This window comes from Periplaneta americana, chromosome 15, assembly GCF_040183065.1.
Source record: "Periplaneta americana isolate PAMFEO1 chromosome 15, P.americana_PAMFEO1_priV1, whole genome shotgun sequence".
Taxonomy (NCBI): Eukaryota; Metazoa; Arthropoda; class Insecta; order Blattodea; family Blattidae; genus Periplaneta; species Periplaneta americana.
Genome location: NC_091131.1, coordinates 37451541 through 37476636, shown reverse-complemented (window position 1 = coordinate 37476636; position 25096 = coordinate 37451541). Strand labels below are relative to the sequence as shown.

The window sequence follows — 25096 nt, the reverse complement described above, 5'->3', positions numbered from 1 at the left end:
TTTCTATCCCAAAGTGTGTATCGTGCCGTTTTCCTCATGAATTTCATTTCGTTGGTAGTTATACGTTGAACATCTTTTTTGTCAAAGTCCAGGCTTCTGATTCATAGACTGAAGTAGGTCGTTCTAAAATCTTGTACAGTAATGGCAAAAAAAAAAAAAAAGAAAAAACCGGTCCGACCCTTGTAGCTGATTTCAGAGCCTTGTTCAATCCAGAGCACGATAGACTGGTAACTAAGACTTTCGTGGTTCGAATCCTACCTGGGAAGGAAACTTTTTTGTTCCTTATTCAAATTTATTCCCAATACTTTTCGATTGCTGGTAGAATTCATATTCTGAGAACAATAAGTTAATTAAGTAGTAAAATATCGCTGCAATCAAAAAGTATTGGAAATAAATTTGAATAAGGAACAAAAATAGTTTCCTTCCCAGGCAGGATTCGAAACACGAAAGTCTTAGTTACCAGTCTATCGTGCTCTGGAGTGAACAAGGCTCTGAAATCACCTATAAGGGTCGGTCCGGTTTTTTTTTTTGCCACTAGGCTACTGTACATCTTTAACCTTGTATGTTTCTGTACTAAATTACGTTTGAAAACTGAATTGATAATGTCGATAACTTTTACAAAATTAGTTAGTTTAGAATCGATATCCCTTAATTTTTATATGAAATACGGTACTCTAATAGTTAAGTGTGTTTGCTTGTTCTAGAATTCTGTTTTCAGTACAGATTTTATTTTCATTTATTTATTTACTTATTTATTTATTGGATATTTATCTTTAAAAGCCAATATGTAAATACATATTTTCAAATATTCACATAAAAACAAATAAAAATTGCGTTTTCATCAAATATTTTTCGACAAAAACCCCATTTCAGATTAATCATCACCCGGAAGTTCAGTGCAGTTACTTAAACGTGACAGATGGCAACTTTTTCTCGAAATTGCCTATATGTGGACCTGTGGAACTGTTGTCTGCTTTCTCACCACAAGCGATAAGAGCTGTCACCACTAAAAATTGTACTGTAACTAACACACATAAACATTGATGTGTCATTTTGGAGTACTCTGTAAGTTATAAGCTGATTCAGGAAGCAATTGTAATTTCATAAAAAACAGCTGCCTCTGTTTCGGTTTCCAATCATAAACATATCTCTAGGGAGTGCATGTTGTTTCTCAATGACCAGGCGCTCTTTTTCCCAGTACAAGGCAGTGTTCCGCGACAATCGTCAGTCATTTGTGATGGACAACTTGAGGATGAATCTCATTGTGTACTGTAATTCTTCAGCAGTTAGCGAGACAGCTAATTTATGCTGGTGAGTGTAGCAATAATTGAAACATAATTAAATATTTTTCCTTTTTTGTCACATATTTTTCCGATTTTTATCACATAAAAAATAAAATTTTTCAGATTTTTAACACCTAAAACTCCAATCCCTAGTCATGATTACACACGGCTACCGTTAAGGCAGCACAGAAAAAACACAGACAAAAACAGACTCGGTTTGCGTAAAATAAAATACGTCTTCCAACTTCCTACATCTATATTAAGTATTAAATTACATAACTCTGGTTATTGCCTTATACAATGTAAATGTCCGAGTATTAAGGAGTCCTCTGAAGTTAAATATTTAGACATAATTTTCGACAGTCAATTAAAATGGAACCAACACATTAATTACCTTTGTAATTAATTACGTAAAATAATATATTATTTTGTTTTATCGAGGAATTATTTGTCAATAAGTTTATTACGCACAATATACTTAACTTTATTTCAATAGGTAATTATGTATGGAATTATAGGATGGTTTAGCTTATTTAAAATCAATTTTAACCCACTTTATTTACTACAGAAAAAATAATTAAACTATGTCTTTATAAACCTATTGATTTTCCATCTCAAAAATTGTTTTTAGACTTTAATGTTCTTAACATAAGACAAATTCATTATATTGTATTAATAAAATTCATATATAAAAATCGAAATAATTTTGAATTGTATTCTTAATAGTTCTAGTATTAAATTAAAAAAGTTGTGTATGGATTTTATAAATAATGAAAAACTGTAAATTTAAATTTATATATTCTTATTGTGTAGTAAACATAAAACAAATAGTATTATATACTTCTTAATTTAAATTCAGGAATAAAGTTCATACATAAAAATCCAAATAATTTTTAATTGTATTCTCATATTTACGAAACAAAAGGTATGAATTCTTTAACATTGTTTGAACCAAAATGCAACACTGCTACAGTATTTAATCATAGTAGTAATTTAGGTCCAAGAATATATAACAAATTTATATTTAAATATCGTAATCTTTTCAGTTCTAATAGTTCTAGTATTAAATTTAAAAAGTTATGTATGGATTTTATAAATAATGAAAAATTGTAAATTAAAATTTATATATTCTTACTGTGTAGCAGACATAAAACAAATAGTATTATATATTTCTTAATTTAAATTCAGGAATCCGCCCCTGAGCACGAGTTCCATTCTTTCAGGGATGAGCTAAAGTTTTATCTGTTTATATTATATTTTATGTCACAATTATTAGCAAAATAAAAAAAAATACAAATTGCCTGGAGTCAAACCATAACCCACCATAATCACAGTAATAAAAACTACGGTTTAAATCAGAACGGACGGAAAGAGACAAAATATGTCATAAATATTACACACCTATTTGAAATCTTGCAAAGTTGCTACAATGATGTGTAGATAACAGAGAATTTAACGAGATGAACCCTTCTTCCTCTGAACTAAGAAAACAATCCGCCGCAAAGAGAGCTATGCTTCTTCAGTTGTACAACACACACCAAACAAACAAACAAATGAAAACAAAATAACTCGCTGAAATCGTTTGTCTCCGTCTTGCAGAACAATGGCGGCCCGGGACACAATAATAGCTATGCGATGGAAGAGACAGTTGGCAACAAAGTACATTTAAAGGAAGTACTTTATTCCTGGAGACGGATAATTATCACAAATACTACTTGCGTTAATGTGTCATCACTTTCACAGCCGCGACCCTTGAAACCTAGACACCGCACGATTATGGTTAATAGCTTCTATTTTACTGTAATACAAGTCTTCGACACAAAACTACTACTGCCAGGAAATTTTGCGTCTGTTATGTTGAAACGGATTATCTAAAGGGAAAGCTACAGAATTTCCAGATGGCGCAAACGGAAATATTATAGAAAATTGAACGAAAAGGAAAATATTACATTCAAAACACAAAAATATTGCATTGCCTTCAAAATGTAGGCCTATGTATAATTGAGGAATGGAAGTGATTGAAAATTTTATCAATTTCGTCAAAGGTAGCCACTGGAAAAACTGAAAGGAAAAGAAGACCAAAGAAAACATGGTCAGAGAAAATCATAACGGATATTTCACACTGAAGATACAAAAGTAAAACGACATACTGGTAGGAGCATTTGTCGCATTTTGCTACTCGACTTCTAAAAATGCAAGAAACTTTGAATGTAAATGTGCAAAAATTCGACAACCACATTGGACTTCAGAAACGAAGATGGTAATGGAGAAAATGAAATCAGAGATGCGTTTGAACTAATCATAATTTAAATGAAAAGCTAATGTCATGGGCAATGTTCAAAAAGGTATTAGCAATAGATGTTCAGGAATGGACTTCAAAGAGTTGGTGCAATTCATGTAAGTTAAGTGAACAATTTTTTCTAATTGATTTATATAATTTCACCGCATACTGTAAATTGTGAGCGAGGATTTAGTTGCATGAATCTTGTAAAAACTGGAATTAGAAACCGCCTTTCAGTAAAAAGAATTAGCACTCTAAAAATAAATCTAGAAGGGCCTACTAGTAAAGAATTTCAGTGTTTAGAGTGTCCATAAAATAATGTATTTTAAGGGCTTATGTCTCGTGACGAGAATACTGTACGAAATGGGAACATAAAAATTGGAAATTTATCTATCTAAGTTCAAATATCTTGGAGCAAGAGTAACAAATATAAATGATACTCGGGGAGGAAATTAAACACAGAATAAATATGGGAAATGCCTCTTATTATTCCGTTGAGAAGCTTTTATCATCTAGTCCGCTGCCAAAAAATCTGAAAGTTAGAATTTATAAAACAATTATATTACCGGTTGTTCTTTATGGTTAAAGTGTTAAGGATGTTTGAGAATAAGGTTCTCAGGAAAATATTTGGGGCTAAGAGGGATGAAGTTACAGGAGAATGGAGAAAGTTACAAAACACAGAACTGCACGCATTGTATTCTTCACCTGACATAATTAGGAACATTAAATACAGACGTTTGAGATGGGCAGGGCAGGTAGCACGTATGGGCGAATCCAGAAATGCATATAGAGTGTTAGCTGGGAGACCGGAGGGAAAAAGACCTTTGGGGAGGCCGAGACGTAGATGGGAAGATAATATTAAAATGGATTTAAGGGAGGTGGGATATGATGATAGAGATTGGATTAATCTTACTCAGAATAGGGATCGATGGCGGGCTTATGTGAGGGCGGCAATGAACCTCCGGGTTCCTTAAACGCCAGTAAGTAAGTAAGGGCTTAAGTACAGCTTACAGCAGTAAAATTTTGAAAATATTCAACATTTTTTCCTCCATTACTGTATCTTGTACAATAATGAAAATCAGTATGTGTAAAACACTGTCCTTCTGCTATATACGAAAAATATTTTTACAATTAAAAAAAGTATTTACATCTTTGTTTTCAAAATTCAGTTCACTGTGCAGTGATGAAATGTTTCCCACATAACTCAAAACTATCCAACATTCTGTGATGAAATATTTTGTGGGTACTTATGCATGCCATATCTACAATATGATGCAAGATCACTTCTCTAACTTTGATAGATTGTCTGATAAAAAATAAATTCTTAAAAAAAATGGTCAAATATCAGTACTTTCTTCTAACACAAAATAAAAGAAATATTATTTATTGAGGAATGTAGTTGAAACTGCATGATATTGTAAACATGAGTTTCAGCAATAAAATAAAAGAGAGAGAACATGAAAAATTTAACAAGTTTATGAGGTATGAGGGAAACGCTTCATCACTGCACAGTAAACTGCCACCATTATGAATTTTGAAAAAAAAAAAAATATATATATATATAATTTTTTTAATCGTAAAAAATATTTTTTTCATATAGCCTAGCATAAGGATAGTGTTTTACACGTACCAATTTTTATTATTGTACAGTAGTGACAAAAAAACCGGACCGATGGAATAATCAAAGTCCCAGAAATAAGCCTCTACGCATGCCACAGCCCCATTCACAAGATAGCGAGTAATCTATTGAAATTGTTGTAGTTTCGACTGCTGACGTAGCCCATATCGAAAGCCATTAGAAAATAAGCTGGTAAAATTCATGTTCTGGGAATAATAAGTTAATAAAGTAGCGAAATATCGCTGCAATCGAAAAGTATTGGGAATAAATTTGAATAAGGAACAAAAAAAGTTTCCTTCCCAGGCAGGATTCGAACCACGAAGGTCTTAGTTACCAGTCTATCGTGCTCTGGAGTGAACAAGGCTCTGAAATCAGTTACAAGAGTCGGCCCGTTTTTTGCCACTACTGTACAAGTTACAGTAATGGAGGAAAAAAATTTTTTGATTATTTCCAAAAATTTTACTGCTGTAAGCTATACCTAACCCCTTAATGTGATGTAAATTCAGCAGTAATATATTCTAAACATACCTACGTCTAATGATTTACTTACATAAGTATATCTAGAGTGTGGTAAGATGGATTGAAAGTAATAAAACTTCAAGAAACAAATTACGTAACATTTTGTTCCTGCATATTTCATTAATTTTTATCTTTCTGCATAATCTATACTAATAATAAATCTGTAGCCGAAATTTTTCTGGTAATTTTCGATTTTCAAAATAATTGGTCCTAATATATAGAATTAACCACCCTGAAACCGAAAATCGCTTTTTTGAAATTTTTGTTTGTATGTCTGTCTGGATGTTTGTTACCTTTTCACGTGATAATGACTGAACCGATTAATATGAAAATTGGAATATAAATTAAGTTCGTTGTAACTTAGATTTTAGGCTATATGGCATTCAAAATATTTTATTTAAAGGGGGGGTTATAAAGGGGCCTGAATTAAATAAATCGAAATATCTCGCTTATTATTGATTTTTGTAAAAAAAGTTACAAAACAAAAGTTTCTTTAAAAATGATTTCCGATAAGTTTTATTATAGGCAAAATTTTGATGAGACTGATAGACTTTTGAAATAACAATACATTTTCACCGCCGCCTCAGATTGTAGCGTTGTTGTTCCTGCAGTAATTCCTATGTGCAAAATATAAAATTTTTGAGTAGGAAGAAAAAACACATTTATTCATTCCATGGTAATGGTACATAGGAGATCGTGAATTCTTACATTTTCGAAAGAAAGAAATATACATATCACTGTTTATGCTGTATCACTATTTAAGTTACTTGAAGGGTTCAGAACCATAGTGGGCCAAGCACCATTTACTGAAGACGTAGAAAACAATGGTTAAAATTAAGTTATTACCATAGTTTAATGGAAACATATAGCAAGTAATATAAAGTTTACACATTAAAACTAAATGATATGTCAATCTTCATTAAACTATAGTTGCGTGTAATAACAAATAAGAAACATGTTAAAGGAATTGTCATTGTACCAAATGAGTGATCTCTGAACCAAAGTGATCGCAATTTAATTATTTAAATACAATTTAAATTAAGTAACATATTAAACGATTTATCCTTCTATCAAACACGAATGTTCCCTGGATCAAACGTCCTATTTTAATTATGTAATTATTTTATATTTATTTCTAACAGGTGCAGCGGAGCGCACGGGTATGGCTAGTTATTAATAATATTGCACAAGCATTTCGGAATTTGCACAAATATAATTTTTCATTAGTGCATTTTTGCGACAATTATTTGTTTTCTACCTCAAATCTCGCTGTAATGTGATGTAAAATTTCCTTGAAGACAAGAAAAATAAAACTCTGACAAATCTGTATAACCTAAAAAATAATTTTAGGCCAAAAGAATTTGTACGTTACAAAGTTGATTAAGATAATGAGTAATACATTTTTTATTATATAGGTAGTAGCTGACCAGTTGCCGTAGTTACATCACTTCGGATTATTGACTAATCCGTAGCAATGTGCGAGCCACTGATTGAAAACGGTCGGTTATTCACTGTAATTTCGCAACTGAAGAAATCGTGTGTGAACCGGACGAGCTGGTCCGGTACTGGTTTCTGACCGCAGAAGGCCTGGTTCGACCCCAGCGCAGTGCTGTGTGATGTGTGGCGTACAAAATGTCGCTGCAGCCTGTTTTCTCGAGCACAGGCACTTCAAGCTTTCCCCTTCAAATCATTATTCCATACACATTTATCAACACTCGTGCTCTCTCCACCCTGCAATGGAGTCCATTTTGGACAAGTTCTAAACCATCTATTATCCAGTTTCAGCATTTTTTTTAATCCTCGAATGTATGGTAATGTCATGAATAGGAGGCATAGAAATGTTTGTGGACTTACATTATATTAAATTTTAACTCGGATACATTCACAAATAGTTTGGAGAACATACAAAATCAAATTTGTTAGATGAATACTATGGATTCTGTAAAGAGAAATGTTGTACTGACCCCGCATTTGTTTTAAGGGATTAGGTACAGCTTTCATCAGTAAAATTTTTAGAAATGTTCAACTTTTTTTCCTGAATTATTATATCTTGTACAATAATGAAAATTGGTATGAGTATAATACTGTCCTTCTGCTATATGAAGAAAATATTTTTACGATTTAAAACAATTTATTTATACATAATGGCTTTTTGTTAATTCAAAACGGTGGCAGTTCACTGTGCTGTTATGAACCATTTCCATCATAACTCATAAATTTGTTAACTTTTTCATATTCTCTCTCTTTTATTTTATTGCTGAAACTCATGTTTACAATATCATGCTCTTTCATCTACATTCCTTAATAAATAATATTTTTTATCCATGACCATAACGAAAAACATGCCTTTACTAAATACTTTTGCGTTTGTAAAGTAGGCTTTTGTGCGAAATCGTGCGTATTTGCTTGTTTTCCGCACAGAACCAATACGCGGTAAGTGTGAAATACCACATTCAGTATTCCCAACGTAACACACATAACAATTTCCCTCTTCTTACCGCTTAAGCGCGACATTCATTTTACTGCTTTAGGCTTTTAACATATTATTTTTAGAGATGTTTAACATAGTAATAATTATAAATTGGAAACTTACCACTGTAATTTCACCTAAATTGCAATGTTAATTATTGTTTTTAAACATTTGCAAAAATTAAGTAAAGTCTACTACTCCACGAAACTTATTGCATTCCTGATACAAGTAACATTAAGGAAGCCGTGAAAAAAATCAACGAGATTCCAGATGCCGATGTTATTACTGCAATATGCTATAATTATAAATAATATTGTTAAAATATTAAAATGAAAAATAAACCATTACATAACCTTACCGTTTGTTTTAAGTTCGAATTTATAGACTGGGGGAAAAAAAGACAGACGTATATCACGGCCTGCTGGAGTATAGTAAACACAGAAAACATTTTACAGCAACAATGTTGAAGAAAGATATTTTGGTGTTCCGAAGTTGGCGTCATTAAACAGAAACCAACATGGAGATTTCATTGCAACTAATTAGAAATTCGTCTTTCAGGTATGTAATAAACGATCTTCGCACAAAATAATGTACGATACACGAGCGGTATGTTTGTTTTCATGTTCTCGGAAATTAAAAAAGCTCAACTACGTTTCGCTTTTTCAATCTTTTCCTCGAACATGAAAAGGTCAACAAACCGCTCTTGTAATGTATATTACTATTATTCAACATTACTTTATTTCACTAGTGAGATAAAGACTTTACCTCACAGTTTGTACTTTATCTCACAGTTCATTAGTATTTTCCTAGTACCCGAGTACACACGTATACTTTTCTATTGAACTATTACTCAAGAAGTTAATATATTAGTTACTAGATATCACTACCTCTGCTTCTTTATTACCATTTCTTAAATAACACTCAATCTACTTCTCTTTTCTTTATCTACTACGTCGTAATTTGTGCATTGCATCCATGTCTAATATGTATTTTTTTTTAATTTGTGGTAAGCGAGGAGAAAACCTGCGAAGTTGGGTTTATAGGATTTTATAACAACACGCGTTAGTCAACTGAGCTAAACAGACACGATGATTAATTACGTTTTAATATTCCTCTTAAGTTTAGAGAAGTAAAATGTGAAATTATTTTAATCACATTAGTCCCGTGAACATTTCTAAATAATCCCTGAAACTTCAAAAAGATGAATATACACGTTTAAAATGAAAAAAATATATATTAAAATTACATAATTAATTATAATTTGTTATTTATCCAACGCCTTAGATACCATCTTCACTAATCAAGGCCTCCTACATCATGACCTACCTAGTACACGTATCGATTCTAAAATCCATGTGATTATATTAGGACTTATTTTCAACATATTTTCTTTTATAAAACATAATTTTTCGTTATGGTCATGGATAAAATTACGTATGGTACTTGTGAGCGTGATCTTTATTGCACTCGTGTAATAAAGATGAACTTACCTCACAAGTACCATAAATAAGTGTTTATTTTGTGTTAGAAGAAGATACTGATAATTGACCTTTTTTTAAAATGAATTTATTTTTTATCAGATAATCTATCAAAGGTCTCAGCGATCTTGCATCATATTGTAGACATGACATGCATAAATATATACAAAAAATTTCATCACAGAATGTTGCATAGTTTTTTAGTTATGTGGGAAACGCTTCATTACTGCACAGTGAACTGAATTTTGAAAAAAAAAAAAAAAATATATATATATAAATACTTTTTTTAAATCGTAAAAATATATTTCTTTTTTCATATAGCAGAGGGACAGTGTTTTACACATACCAATTATCATTATTGTACAAGATAAAGTAAAGGAGGAAAAAAAAATGTTGGATATTTCCAAAATTTTACTGATGTAAGCTGTACCTAACCCCTTCAAATAGATTCTAGAAAAATCGAAGAATTTAATTTGCCCACCTACCTTTCATTCATAGTCTATTAGCAAACACATGAAGAGGTGAGAATAAAATAGTCCAAAGCTACACTTTTAACATAAAATTTTTAAGCGAGTTAATTTCTTACACTTATGCGGAAGCTAGTAGTAAAATAATACAAAATTTACTCAACAAATGACATAAATATGTACCGAAGAAATTATAATAGGCCCACCGCACTTAACAGCATTAGAATCTAAATATTTAATACACTCTTCGGTAAAATTTTGTCTTTGTAGCTTAGGAATATGTCATTCTCACCCCTTCATATGATATAATTCATCGACCTACATTTTGTAATATTTTAAAACTTTATATATAGTACCAAATGTTTTAATCAATGCAGTAAAATTTTATGTAATTACACAGAGAATAGATAGTATTTACTTACTTAAGCCCGCCATCGGTCTCTATCCTGTGCAAGATTAATCCAATCTCTAACATCATATCTCACCTCCCTCAAATACATTTTAATATTATCCTCCCATCTACATCTCGGCTTCCCCAAAGGTCTATTTCCCTCCGGTTTTCCAACTAACACTCTACATGCATTTCTGGATTCGCCCATACTTGCTACATGCCCTACCCATCTCAAACGTCTGGATTTAATGTTCCTAATTATGTCAGGTGAAGAATACAAGGCGTGCAGTTCTGTGTGTTGCAACTTCATGCCTCTTAGCCCCAAATATTTTCCCAAGAACCTTATTCTCAAAGACACTTAATCTCTGTTCCTCTCTCAAAGTGAGAGTCCACGTTTCACAACCATACAGAACAACCGGTAGTATAACTGTTTTATAAATTCTAACATTCAGATTTTTTGACAGCAGACTATATGACAAAAGCTTTTCAACCGAATAAAGACAGGCATTTCCCATATTTATTCTGTGTTTAATTTCCTCCCAAGTGTAATTTATATTTGTTAATGTTGCTCCAAGATATTTGAATTTTTCCACCTCTTCGAAGGATAAATCTCCAATTTTTATATTTCCATTTCGTACAATATTCTGGTCACGAGACATAATCATACACTTTGTCTTTTCGGGATTTACTTCCAAACCTATCTCTTTACGTCAAGTAAAATTCCCGTGTTGTCCCTAATACTTTGTGGATTTTCTCCTAACATATTCACGTCATCCGCAAGCTGATGTAACCCGTTCAATTCCAAACCCTGCCTGTTATCCTGAACTTTCCTAATGGCATATTCTAGAGCGAAGTTAAAAAGTAAAGGTGATAGTGCATCTCCTTGCTTTAGCCCACAGTGAATTGGAAAAGCATCAGATAGAAACTGATCTACATTTTAATTAATCGAACTAGTTTCTTGGGAATACCAAATTCAATAAGAATATTATATAAAACTTCTCTCTTAACCGAGTCATATGCCTTTTTTTTTTTAATCTATGAATAACTGATGTACTGTACCCTTAAATACTGCCATTTTTTCCTCCAATATCTGTCGAATACAAAAAATCTGATCAAAAGTTGATCTGTTACACCTAAAACCACACTGATGATTCTCAATAATTTCATCTACATAAGGAGTTAGTCTTCTCAAAAGAATATTGAAGAAACTCTTTTCATCGTTCCGGTACAATTTCCTTTTCCCAAATAGCAAGTACAAGCTTAAAAATTTCGCTAGATAATACGCTTCCACACTCTTGTATTATATAATTAATACAATGTATTATAAAATGTATAAGTTAATATAAAAAGTAACAAACAGTAATATTATTTTAAGTCATCTACCTTCAACATTTTAATAACAAAAAAAAAAAAAAACGCTGTGATTCAAGATGGATGGTGCTCTATCGACAGTAACAGCAATTATAAACAGTCAATTATTCAAAATAGTGAAAGCGACAGGTCTCAAGTTGTGCGTTTGTTTATTTGCTAGTTCATGTCATCACCACCAGAGACGTAGTGTAGTGCTACACAAGATATCGAAATCGAAGCAAGCAAGAGGAGTTCTGCGTCATGGAATTCGGACGAACAAAGGGCTGTTATGAGAGTACAGTGAAACTTTAGTGTTGAATTTGGTAAGAATCCACCTCATAGAAACTGCAAAGTGCGCGTCTCGTCATGGAAAATCATTTACTTTTAAAACTTGCACAGTGTACTGTATATTATTAATTATATAAGCACTAAGATATAAGCGCTTGTATAATGTTTTCTAAAAGTGTTGACCTACATGGGCGCAGAACACGGACTGCTTTGCGAATCGAATTATGGGGGGTTTCATGTAGGCCAAATGGTGTTTGGACACTGTCAATGGATACTTAGCAGATCATATGACAACCACTCTGAAGTAAACACGTTACCAGTTTTCTAAAACCTTCAACTATCTTCTGACGCTTGTTTTTAGATGGAAGAGACTCTCTGTACTATTGATGGCGATAATTAAATGTGGAACATTTTTCTCCGTACCATTCCAGAAAAATTGCAAAACAAATTATAACATTGCGCCTTATAAGTGTTGAATCGATACCACCCGCAATACATTCGTTAATTAAGGAAGCCCATTTGTTAATTAATTGCTCAAGTTATTCCTTTTCTGCAACAAATGGAATGCAAAAATTATTCTATTATGTTGGCAGATCTATCCTAATTTATTTTGAATGAATGAATGAGGGGGGAAGTGGGAGGAGAAACTTTAAAGGTACGTGAAAACACGTTCTTGCAAGGGGGGAGTTGGGGCTGTGAAAAACAATATGTGAGCTCCAAGCCTCTTGGCCACTTGTCTCACTTCGTGTTTCGTCGCCCCAGTGAAGGAGCGCTAGAAATTTCCAGTGGGTAAGCCGAAAATGGACGTAACTGATTAGCTACAACATACGGGGGGGGGGGAGGGGCAGAAGTACAGCGACCTGATCCGGAGGAGAGACGCGATGGTACCAACTAGGAGGAGGAGTGATAGAAGTCTAGGCACGAAACGGTAATAGCCAGTTTGGCTGTTTGAAGATTCGAACGCGTAGGGATTAATCTTAACGGCAATAGTCAATTGGCTCTTTGAGTAACTTATTTTGTTATTTTAAGAGGTTATGTACTTCGTCGGCTTTCCTGAAAGAAAACGCCCTACCATCCGGCTTTTCTCTCCTTAGACATATAGATAGACTTTATTGCCAGAGGCAAATATGCATAGACATTGTCAATAAAATACACAAATACATTAAAATTACAATAACTCAAAAATAATATACTTTATGCATGAGTTGAAAGGCGCACATGTGCATCCTCTAGACCAGTCATATCAACTGATGTCCATAGGCGCAAGCGCGCGCTTTAGAGCCCAGGAGAGCCTGAGCGCTTTACAGTGGAAAGGAAAGAGACAGACGAAAGAGGTAGTATATGCCGCTTGGTCGAGCTATATACAGGGATAGCCAGCACTGATTCAATGGATAAAGGAAAGGAAAGTTATTAAAACTGTATCCATGTTAATTTTTAGATTTGTCTGGTAAGTATAAGTGCATTGTAAGAATGTAAGTTTAATTTGTAATTCACATTTTTCACAAGTTTTTTTTTATTCAAAAGAATATTTTGTGCGAGATCGTGCGTATTTGCTTGTTTTCCGAACAGAACCAATACGCGGTAAGTGTGAAATACCACTTTCAGTATTCCCAACGTAACACACATAACAATTTCCTTCTTCTTACCGCTTAAGCGCGACATTCATTTTACTGCTTTAGGCTTTTAACATATTATTTTTAGAGACGTTTAACATAGTAATAATTATAAATTGGAAACTTACCACTGCAGTTTCACCTAAATTGCAATGTTAATTATTGTTCTTAAATATTTTAAAAAATTAAGTAAAGTCTACTACTCCACAAAACTTATTGCATTCCTGATAGAGGTAACATTAAGGAAGCCGTGAAAAAATCAACAAGATTCCAGATGCGGATGTTATTACTGCAATATGTTATATAAATAATACTGTTAAAATATTAAAATGAAAAAATAAATCATTACATAACCTTACCGTTTGTTTTAAGTTCGCATTTATAGACTGGGGGAAAAAAAAGACAGACGTATATCACGGCCTGCTGGAGTATAGTAAACACAGAAAACACTTTATAGCAACAATGTTGAAGAAAGATATTTTGGTGTTCCGAAGTTGGCGTCATTAAACAGAAACCAACATGGAGAATTCATTGCAACTAATTAGAAATTCGTCTTTCAGGTATGTAATAAACGATCTTCGCACAAAATAATGTACGATACACGAGCGGTATGTTTGTTTTCATGTTCTCGGAAATTAAAAAAGCTCAACTACGTTTCGCTTTTTCAATCTTTTCCTCGAACATGAAAACGTCAACATACCGCTCTTGTAACGTATATTACTATTCTCAATTTTTTTTTATAGAAAAGTGAAATTTTCAGATATAGGCCTATATATCTAGTAGTCTTACAGGTACTGAAACAATGTTTTCGTATATCTAATATACCGTAAATAGGTATTACTGAAGATAGTGTATTACAAATTTTGAAAATATTGGCATGGAAAATGTTTGCAAGAAAATAAATTAATAAAGCAACTACATCATAAGCAAAATATACGTACCCATGTGTTTTAAAATTGTCAGCTCTATAGCTTCAGCAGGTTTCGAGAAAATAATTTAATATTCTGATGATAGGAAGTTGCTCACCAATATCACCTTAAAAGCATAATGCGAAAAGAGTTTTGTTGTGGAATATTAATTACACTTAAAACATATACAGTACCTAGATAACTTTGCTCTGTACTATAACATTGTTTTGATTAGTTCATTGATTACTTTTATAAGGCTAAAGGTACCTCCAAGTTCAATTCAAACTTTTCATGTCATTTTTTTTTTTTTTTTTTTTTTTTTTTTTTTTTTTTTTTTTTTTTTTGGATATCACTTTCTTTATGAATGATGTGTTTCATCCACTTAGTACAGTATAGTTGTACTGCTATGAAATTAATTTGAATATTACTTCTTAACTTTTTATTATGTTATTAACGTTTAAAACACAACTGCATTATTAACAAATTGGTGTTAGTATTTTTCTTTTACAGACAATATAGATAATATCAAACATAAAGAAGCCATATAAAAATGACATAAAATTTCACGTTCCGTTTTTTAAGTTTGTGCATCACTGTTTTCTTAATTCAACAGGCTGCTTATTCCTCCTTCCATATCTAGCGCTTGATGCCCGCGCACGACGTCAAGGTCAGAAAAGTGCGCTTTCTTTGAAATCACTGCTCTAGGCTGTATGGACACAAATGTATTAATTTATTTTTATATACTTCCTGAATTTAAGAGTGTTATTCGTATATTTCATATCTTCAAGCAAGCTATTGTAAATTTTAATACCAGAAACCATATAAGATCTGCTAATATTTGTAAGGTGGTGTACTGGAATACTTAAACTATTTTTATTACGAGTATCGTAAGAATGAAAGTCACTATTTTGGTGAAAGTCAGAAAGATTTGAATAAATTAATTGCGATACATTAAAAAATATATAACATAAACAGTGAGAATATTATACCACAGTCTACTATATACAGTCGCGAAGCTTGAGGTGTTTTTTTTGCAAATCTCGTGATAAAGCGCTCCAAGCGGTTAGCAACTAGAAACAATAGACTGTCCATGGTCGACTTTGGACTGTGTCGTATTTCTATCGAGTGCTAGCTAGTTGCGTATTTCACATTGATGCTTGTGAAATGTTCGTTATTGGTTGTAATGAAAATGTTAATGGCTAAAATATAATAATTGGAATAATAATATGGGACAAGGAGGAGACGTTTGTAGTGCTATAAATTGTAGCAACAGTAAAAGAAAGAGGCCAGAGTTATCCTTTGTGCGATTTCCGAAAGGTTCAGAAAGGTTCCTGGGTTTCCACAAGAATGCTGTGCAGAAACAAAACTCTTAATTTTGAAGTTCTTTGTGACTGTTAGAATACATTATATCCTTAAATTTCACAATGAAATGTTTCAGTCTAACCGAAAGGACATTAGTTACCGGTTAAAGTTCTGTCACTTAGGCTGCTAAATTTCCAGAGAAATAAAGGTTACGTCTACTTTTTTTTTCAGAGGATATATTTTTAATTGTAGCTATTAATTTTGTTATTATTTTTATGTGTTATTTTACTACAGACGTAGAAAAATTAAGTTTGTTTTAATGAAATTTATTGATCACGTTTTATTTTCAATTCTGGTGGGATTATTATTACTTAGGCCTACTTTTTTCAGAGGATATATTTTTAATTGTAGCTATTAATTTTGTTATTATTTTTATGTGTTATTTTACTACAGACGTAGAAAAATTAAGTTTGTTTTAATGAAATTTATTGATCACGTTTTATTTTCAATTCTGGTGGGATTATTATTACTTAGGCCTACTTTTTTCAAAGGATATGTTTTTAATTATAGCTGTTAATTTCGTTGTTATTTTTATTTGTTGCTTTACTAGAGACGTAGAAAAAGTCTGTTACAATAAAATTTATTGGTCACGTTTTATTTCCAATTCTGGTGTGATTATTATTGCTTAACCTCATCCCACTTTGTTAACTACGTGAGCCTACATTGCAAGTACCGGTACGCGTAAGTTACTCCATTAATTCATATGTCCATTATTATTGTTGTAAAGGGAAATGCAAATTAATATTTATTGGTTTCATAGTTAATTATCGCTATAATCTTGAATGAGTGAAGCGATTATAGTAAATTTCAGTTCGTTTTGCACAAACGAAATTATATTACTTATTTCTTGCAGGTATCTTCGAGTTTATAGTGGAATTTAATATACTTCATTAAAATAATAAATTAACTTTATGCATTTAATATTTCAATAATGGAAGGAAGGTGTTAATTTTTCCAAAAGAACACGACAACGAAAGTGTAACATATTTTGTCGTCTGCTAGGAGAGAGATCTGCGATGATGAGGCGATAGTAGCGATCCTAGTGGTGGGCAACTACCCATGTTTGCATTTTTACTACATATTGACCTTCGCGACTGTATATAGTAGACTGTGATTATACTGTAAAAAGTATTACCTACAGGACTAATCTTTATTTCAACTTAATAAAAATTTTAAGATCTCAACTAAATAAGGATCTAAGTGCCATTTTCTAATTTTCCAGGAAAATTAGTAATAATATACTGTACCTATATTCAAGCTATTAACACATTGGCCTACACGTCCCACCATATATGAACGCCTAATAAAATGATGAAGGAAAGAGTTGGACTTCGATTCTTATCATGTGTTATAGGTACAGGTACAAAAATTGTTGTTCGAGTAAAAAAAAAAAAATTATTTTCACGAAAATGATACACTGATCATTATTCATTCAAGTTTTCAATATTACTCGTACAACAATGGGGGTGACTAATAGGCCTAAATGCGGAAAATATAAAGATAGAAATATATAATTTAACATAGTCTAAAATTTGAAGTACTTAAATGTGCCTAGCATTAATTTAAAAATGAATCCAATTTATTCTATTATCACATTATTATTCATCACAAGTTCAAACAACTCATTGACGTCATATTGATGTGTGAATCGTTTCGACTATCAATTGCACTATATCTCGAGACTAGGCCTCACGGAATGAGAAAGCAACTATGAAGTAAGTAACGAGAAGGTACCGCCACGTTAAATTTAAGTGCGGGGAGTATAAAGACAGAAATGAAAGCCAATTTCTACTTTCCTAATTACAAACATCCTTACAATTCCAACCCAACAATACTCACAATAACAATCATGAACAGCATAAACGTTTCACTCAATTAATTTTATTTTTAAGGCAGTTAAGAGACCAGGTCTCTACAAACCAGATTATACGCTTGTACTTTTTCCTGTATCGTTGTCATAATGCTTTAATCGAATACCATAGTCCTACTGATCATTTAGAAACAGACAAACTAATACAGAATTTGACTAAGGACAAAATCAACAAATAATAATGAAAATAGAGTGGATATAAATAAATAAATAAATAAATAAATAAATAAATAAATAAAATAATTAAATAAATAAATAAGTAAGCCAATCAAGCAAAGCAAGCATGCAATCAAATAAATAAATAAGTAAATAAATTTAAAAAAAAATCAAAGTAAGCAGACAAAGAAAGAAAAACAAGCAAGCATTCAAGCAAAGCAAGGAAGCAAATAAACAAATAAGTAAATAAATAAATAAATAAATAAATAAATAAATAAATAAATAAATAAATAAATAAATAAGCAAAGAAAGCAAGCTAGCAAAGAAAGCAAAACATGCAAGCAAGCTAGCAAGGAAAGGAAAACAAGTAAGCAAATAAATAAATAAATAAATAAATAAATAAATAAATAAATAAATAAATAAATAAATAAATAAATAAATAAATAAATAAGGAAGCAAAGAAAGCGCAGCAAAGCAAGCAAGAGAAGTAAACAACCAAAGAAAACTTAGCAAGCAAGCATTGGAGAAAATAAATATTTACATTAATAAATAATTAAATATACACCCCAACTTTGAAAATTATTCAGTAGAAACTATTCATTCCAACATTAAAATGTTGAAGAATGAATTCGTACATTGCGAGAATAATCATACAGATATTTCTACAAGTGAGAGCAGGTATATCGTATCCCTATAAATCTCATGCGACAACGCGTAACAGCTGTATTTAGTATAAATGCTTAAGTGATGTATTTATATACACGAATCCCACATCCTTACTCTATGATACAGTTGAGTTTAAAGCGCATAAATTTGGAAGACTGATATTATCTATTTGCGAGAACAAGATGTCCTGCACTGCGGACAATATAAATACCCAGACATCTATCTCCATTTAGATCTCAGTTCAGCCGCTATGGAAACGAGACAAATGAAAGCTACGTTGTAGATATTCATTTTCTTGCTTACGTTTACATATTCACACGATATATATTATATGTGTCTCTAATCAAAGAAAAATAGTTCGTATATGCACAGTACTATTGGAACTTGTATCCATAACCTTCATAGCAGAATTTTTTATAGAGTATAGTATATAATATTCTATTTTTATATTCTTCCTTATGTTTTCCATATTAACCATTTGTGCTAAATGAGTTGCTTTTACTATATTCCAATGTATTTTACTTTCTTTTTGTTTTCTATTATGGTATTATTTTCATGTTGTTTAGTGTCGATTTTATTATGCTGTCATTATTTCTCTTTGTAATATGTTAGTATTCTGTTCTGTAACTTTTTTGTTAAATTTTAACTGTTCGAATACTTTGTGACCTGGTAGAGTGTAAGAGAAGGCCCTATGGCCTTAACTCTGCCAGTAAATAAAGAATTATTATTATTATTATTATTATTATTATTATTATTATTATTATTATTATATGAGTTATTTTAATAGATAGTAAATCACAAGTGTTCACTCACCGAATTCAGATGATCGGTGCAACCGCTCATGAATGCGTAGTAGAGACATTCCTGGAACAAAAAAAATGAATTTATGTTTAACCCAGATAAGCCCAAAAATTTGTTTGTGATAAAAATACAGTAGCACATTAGTTACTCTCAAAAATCGGTTAAATGATGTTGAAATAAACTGAAACAAGGAACGTATATTGTCTAAAGCTAACAAATAGCCTACTACCAACATTATCGCACAACTTATAAAATGTCCCTAACACCAACAATGACATAATATCCGAAGGCACTGCAACTGTCCTTAAAAAAAGACGGTGGGAAAATCTGGGTTAAGTGTCATATTAACTCTAGAGTTGGCTTTCCACACTGGACACATCATTCTAAATTCTGAATAAAAATAGCTGCATACAAAATAATTATTAGTCCAGAAACTCTAGTTTACACTGCCAGCACTATATCTTTTCCACATAATTAACAACCATTATCACCGGTTCATATAACTTCGGGAAGCTAATACAGAGGAATATCTTCACTGCAGGACAATTATAAGGGATTCGCGCAGCAAAATCTGAATATATAAAGTAACATTGTAAATATCTACAAATGGAGTGGACGCCTGAGTATTTGTTTGACACAATTGTGCCGATAAAAGTGGTAAGGCTCGATTTTCTATGACCTAAAAACTCTGGAAATATGCATGCAGTTGTGCTCTAAAAAGACCAAAATATAACACAAAAACTTGGAAATATGACGCAAAACAAATTAAATAATATCAACATTTTATTTAAAAAAAACTTTTATATTCACCAATCTACAACTGTTTAATGCTAATTGCCTGTATTTGTCATAGGGGACTGTTCACCCTATATAAATAGAAGGGCAACAAATTTTCTTACAGTTACGTTAACAGGGTAAATGATTGCTTTTTATTTATTTATTTATTTATTTATTTATTTATTTATTTATTTATTTGTCTGTCTGTCTGTCTATCTATTTATTTATTTATTTATTTATTATTAGAGACGAGAATTCCATGCAAATGCATGTTTTATAGGAACATAGGACATAGCTCAAACTTAGTACTTATCCATTTCATTACTCTCCGGTTCCAAATACGTGTACTTCTTCCGTGCATATTTGCATGTTTTGGCCTTTTTGGGGATAAAAACATGCATAATGCATGTTTAAGCAATTTTTAGTTAGGGGAGAGTCGGGTAGTATCGGACATCGGGTAATATCGGACAGTGAGTTTCTTTCATCTACCACACGATGATAGTACCTGATTGACATGGTTACGTTTCTATGATGTCGCATAGAGAAACTTAACCATGTCATTCAGGTACTACCATATAGTGGTAGATGAAAGAAACGCACTGTCCGATATTACCCGATGTTCGATATTACCCGTCTCTCCCCTAATCATGCACATAATATACATTATATTCTGTTTAAATGCATGTTTTAATGGTTTTGAGCGGACATCTCAGTTTCTCGATTTTATGCCCCTAATTTAATCTTCAGGAATCAGGACTGAAGAAGGAAAAGAAAAAAAAAAACTAAATATCAGAAAAGGTTCATTCAAGTTTGCACCCATAACTTCTTGCGATGTAGAAAGGTCATTCTGTGTCTACAAAAACATATTGCCTGACAAGGACAGGAACCTCACAGAAACCAATTTATAAATGTTGTTAGTTGTAAACAGTGCAAAAAAGTTGACGTGAAATAAGAAATTTGGAACAACAATGAAAGGGCATATTTTAAAGTATTTTTGGCTTGATCGTGCATGTTTTACAGTTTGATAGTCCATGAATGGTTGCATATTTTGGGATTTTAAAGTACATGAAATTCTCGTCTATACTTATTATTAACCTGTCAATTGGAACCTCTTAAGTGCAATATGTTTGGGACAGGTAAAGAGGGGGTAAAGTCGAGACCGACCAGCAACAATCTGGCCATATTCCTAACAGCCATTTATCTTCTGCGTTTTGACAACACAATGCTGGTGAAACCAGTTACCTTCAAACTTTATTCAATCACCAAATATTTCTAAGGAAAGGAAATACAAAATAAATATCCAAAATCAAACAAAATATGTTTGTGCGAGATCGTGCGTATTTGCTTGGTTTCCGCACAAAACCAATCCGCGGAAAGTCTAAAATTCCACATACAGTATTCCCAACCTAACACACATAACAATTTCCCTCTTCCTACCGCTTAAGTGACATATTGATTTTACTGCTTTAGGCTTTTAACATATTATTTTTAGAGACGTTCAATATAGTAATAATTATAAATTGGAAACTTACCACTGCAATTTCACCTGAATTGCACTGTTAATTATTGTTTTTAAATATCTGCAAAAATTAAGTAAACTCTACAACTCCACTAAAGTTACTGCATTCGTGATGCAAGTAACATTAAGGAAGCCGTGAAAAAATCAACAAGATTCCAGACTCATCATAGACGGGGGAAAAAAAACAGACGTATATCACGGCCTGCTGGAGTATAGTAAATACAGAAAACATTTTATAGGAACAATGTTGAAGATAGATATTTTTGTTTTGCAAATTTGTCGTTATTGAACAGAAACCAAGATGGAGATTTCATTGCAACTAATTAGACATTCCTCTTTCAGGTACAATTACGTTTCGCTTTTTCAAACTTTTCCTCGAACAACAAAACTTCAACATACCGCTCTTGTAACGCATATTGCTATTTCATTACTGGCACAAAACACGTGAATAATTTTTGGAGAACTGTTACAGTAATTATAATGTGAGAAAAATACGCTTTATAGCATGTTTTTGTTAAATACGACTTAACGCTAAAAAACAGGGTGATTCACGAGGATTTACCGTCCCTTACGGAGCTTATTTCCGAAGACATTCTGGGAAAAAAATGTCATATAAACATGTCCTAATCTCAATGTTTTCAGAGTTACACTAATTTGAATTTGATTGTAAAATACCATTATTCTTTAGTTTTAAGGGTGAAAGAATATTACAGATAAAGAATGAACTATTCAGGAGTATCATTTCTTTAATTAGCTAGTATTCTGAAGATAAAAATGTGTTGTGAATTCCATAGTTCTTCATACAGATTTTTTTTTTATTTTTAATTACACAATTACATTTTCTTACGTATTTATCACAATAATTGTTACAAAAACGCCACTCTTGTAAATTCTTCAAGACTGTACATTGGGATGCATAATTAATCTGTAAAAAATCAAGTTCCTAAAGTCGTATGATTTGTAACAATTTTTGTGATAAGTGCGTAAGAATGGTGTAATTTTTAGTTAAAAATTGAAAAGCAAAATCTGTACAAATCAACTGACAACACATTTTTAGCTTCAAAACACTAGCCAATTAAAGAAATGACACTTCTGAATAGTTTATTCTCTATTTGTAATTTTCTTCTACCCTTAAAACTAAAAGAAAAAGTGTTTTACAAACAACTTCAAATTAGCGTAACTTTGAAAACATTGAGATTAGGACACATGTTGATATGATATTTTTGCTTAGAATGTCTTCAGAAATAAGCTCCGCAAGTGAAGGTAATCCTTGTGAATCACTCCGTATAATAAAATATGCATTCTATCTTATAACACCAATAAAATCATGTCATCTTGTTCAGAAAAGCTAGAAATGTCTTTAATTTGACTTCAATGACGTGTAAAAAGAGACCAGAATAAAAATATAACATTTTATAGAAATCCGAACCCTAGTAAAGATGATATTAACTGTGAACATTATCTCCGTATTTAAATATTATGTTTGTTACAAACAAGAATTGTGGCAAATAAAAATAGCAACAAGAATCATACTTTAGTATTATATTATTATTATTATTATTATTATTATTATTATTATTATTATTATTATTATTATTATTATTATTATTATTATTATTATTATTATCCTGTCTTCCTCTGAATGGCGGGACGCAATTAAGATGAATGCTAACGTAGCACCAGTGAGAAGTCTTCATGGAAGATCCTTGGACGGTTTCCGATGCAGATACTGCAACGAGATTGAAACCTTAGCACACGTCCTAGGATCCTGTCAGCATGGAGAACTCCTGAGAAATTCACACCATCATAACATCCGAAAACTAATTGCACAAGCCTTTAGAAAAAAAATCCTTCGAGGTCCATGAAGAGGTGCACTGCGTTGCGTCTGAAGGCGGCGGAATTAGAAGAGCGGACATCGTAGCTCTAAACAAGACTAATAGTAGAGGCTTCATACTGGACCCAACTGTTAGATTTGAGATGGCCAGACCCAACCATCTGAGGCCAACAGAGAGAAACAACAAATTTATGAGCCTACTATTCCGTATTTTCGTGAAAAATACCAGATGGAAGGCACCTGGGAAGTACATGGTTTAATGATCGGAGCGAGGGGCACCATCCCACGATCAACTGTAAACACTATCAAAACATTTGGAATCCATGACATCATTCCAAAAATAATTACTTCAACCATTAAAGAGTCTGTGGCGATTCTGAAAAATCATTTATACGGAATATCATAATGCCCCTCCCTTTTTTCTATTCGTTAGTGTGTGATTGTTACAAATATATGTAGGCCTATAATTTTATCATTTCTTAAATTTAAGCCCCTAGTTCACATTTCAATTTGACTCATCTATTTTAATGTAATCGTTATTATTCTTATATGTGTGTTATTCTGAGTTTTTTGCAATCCAGGATGCCTGGGCAGACTATTTCTTGGAAATAAATTATATATATTATTATTATTATTATTAATATTATTATTATTACTAAAGATTACGTAGTTTCCGCAAACCATGGACTCACCAAATATTGTTTTTCGGCAGACAAAACTAAAGTTCTCTTCAGCTCCATAATATCATTAAGGGTACAAACAAACGAACTGTAAATGTCACGGATTTTCGGAGAAAAAATATGAAGCCAGAATTATACTCTGCGTTGGGTAAAATGCAAGCGGCCAAACACAGCAGTAAATTAGCTTTGAGGCCCAATGCAAATGTAAATTTGTCCTGCGAAATAATGGAAAATTTTGTATATAGACCTAATTCAAATTTTTGTTCTTATTTTTTTTAGGACGAATTTATTCGAAATTAGAGTTTTTCAAAAGCAATTTGTATTCATTTTTACGGTATTTTAATTTAACGTGTCCTAAAGATATACTTATTGGAAGTCACATAAATATGTGCGTGCATTAATAAAATAAGCTATGGTGAATCAAAGTTCCCTGCGCGCTGTTCTGTTGGCAGGCGTGGTAGTGATCGGAGTTAGCTGGATTTACGATTTTGTTTTAATTAAGTAACGGAATATTATTAAAAACTGTAAGTGATTAAATACAATCTGCTTTGCATTGTTACTTCTAGGCCTATAAAAATTTTGAACTTAATATCTAGATCGTATTTCAATACAGAATTATGGATGTAATATTGAAATCGTATTTCGAGTGACTTTAAAATAAAAAGTTCAAATATTCTGGATACTTTATAGCGCCTATTACATAGCTTAGGGGAAACCCGGGCAAAGCGGATAAGCCACAGGCTATATTTTGGTGTTCCCGAAATA

At 32.0% G+C, this 25096-nt stretch overlaps 1 protein-coding gene across 4 annotated transcripts in view; it reads right to left on the bottom strand.

The window, feature by feature from the left end:
* Positions 1–25096, bottom strand: part of LOC138714796 (uncharacterized) — a 1282494-nt gene that overhangs the window by 352981 nt on the left and 904417 nt on the right. For all 4 annotated transcript variants that reach the window (XM_069846936.1, XM_069846933.1, XM_069846935.1 and 1 more), the window contains one exon: positions 19534–19584. In XM_069846936.1, coding sequence (XP_069703037.1) covers positions 19534–19584 — 51 coding nt within the window. The remainder of the gene's footprint in view (positions 1–19533; positions 19585–25096) is intronic.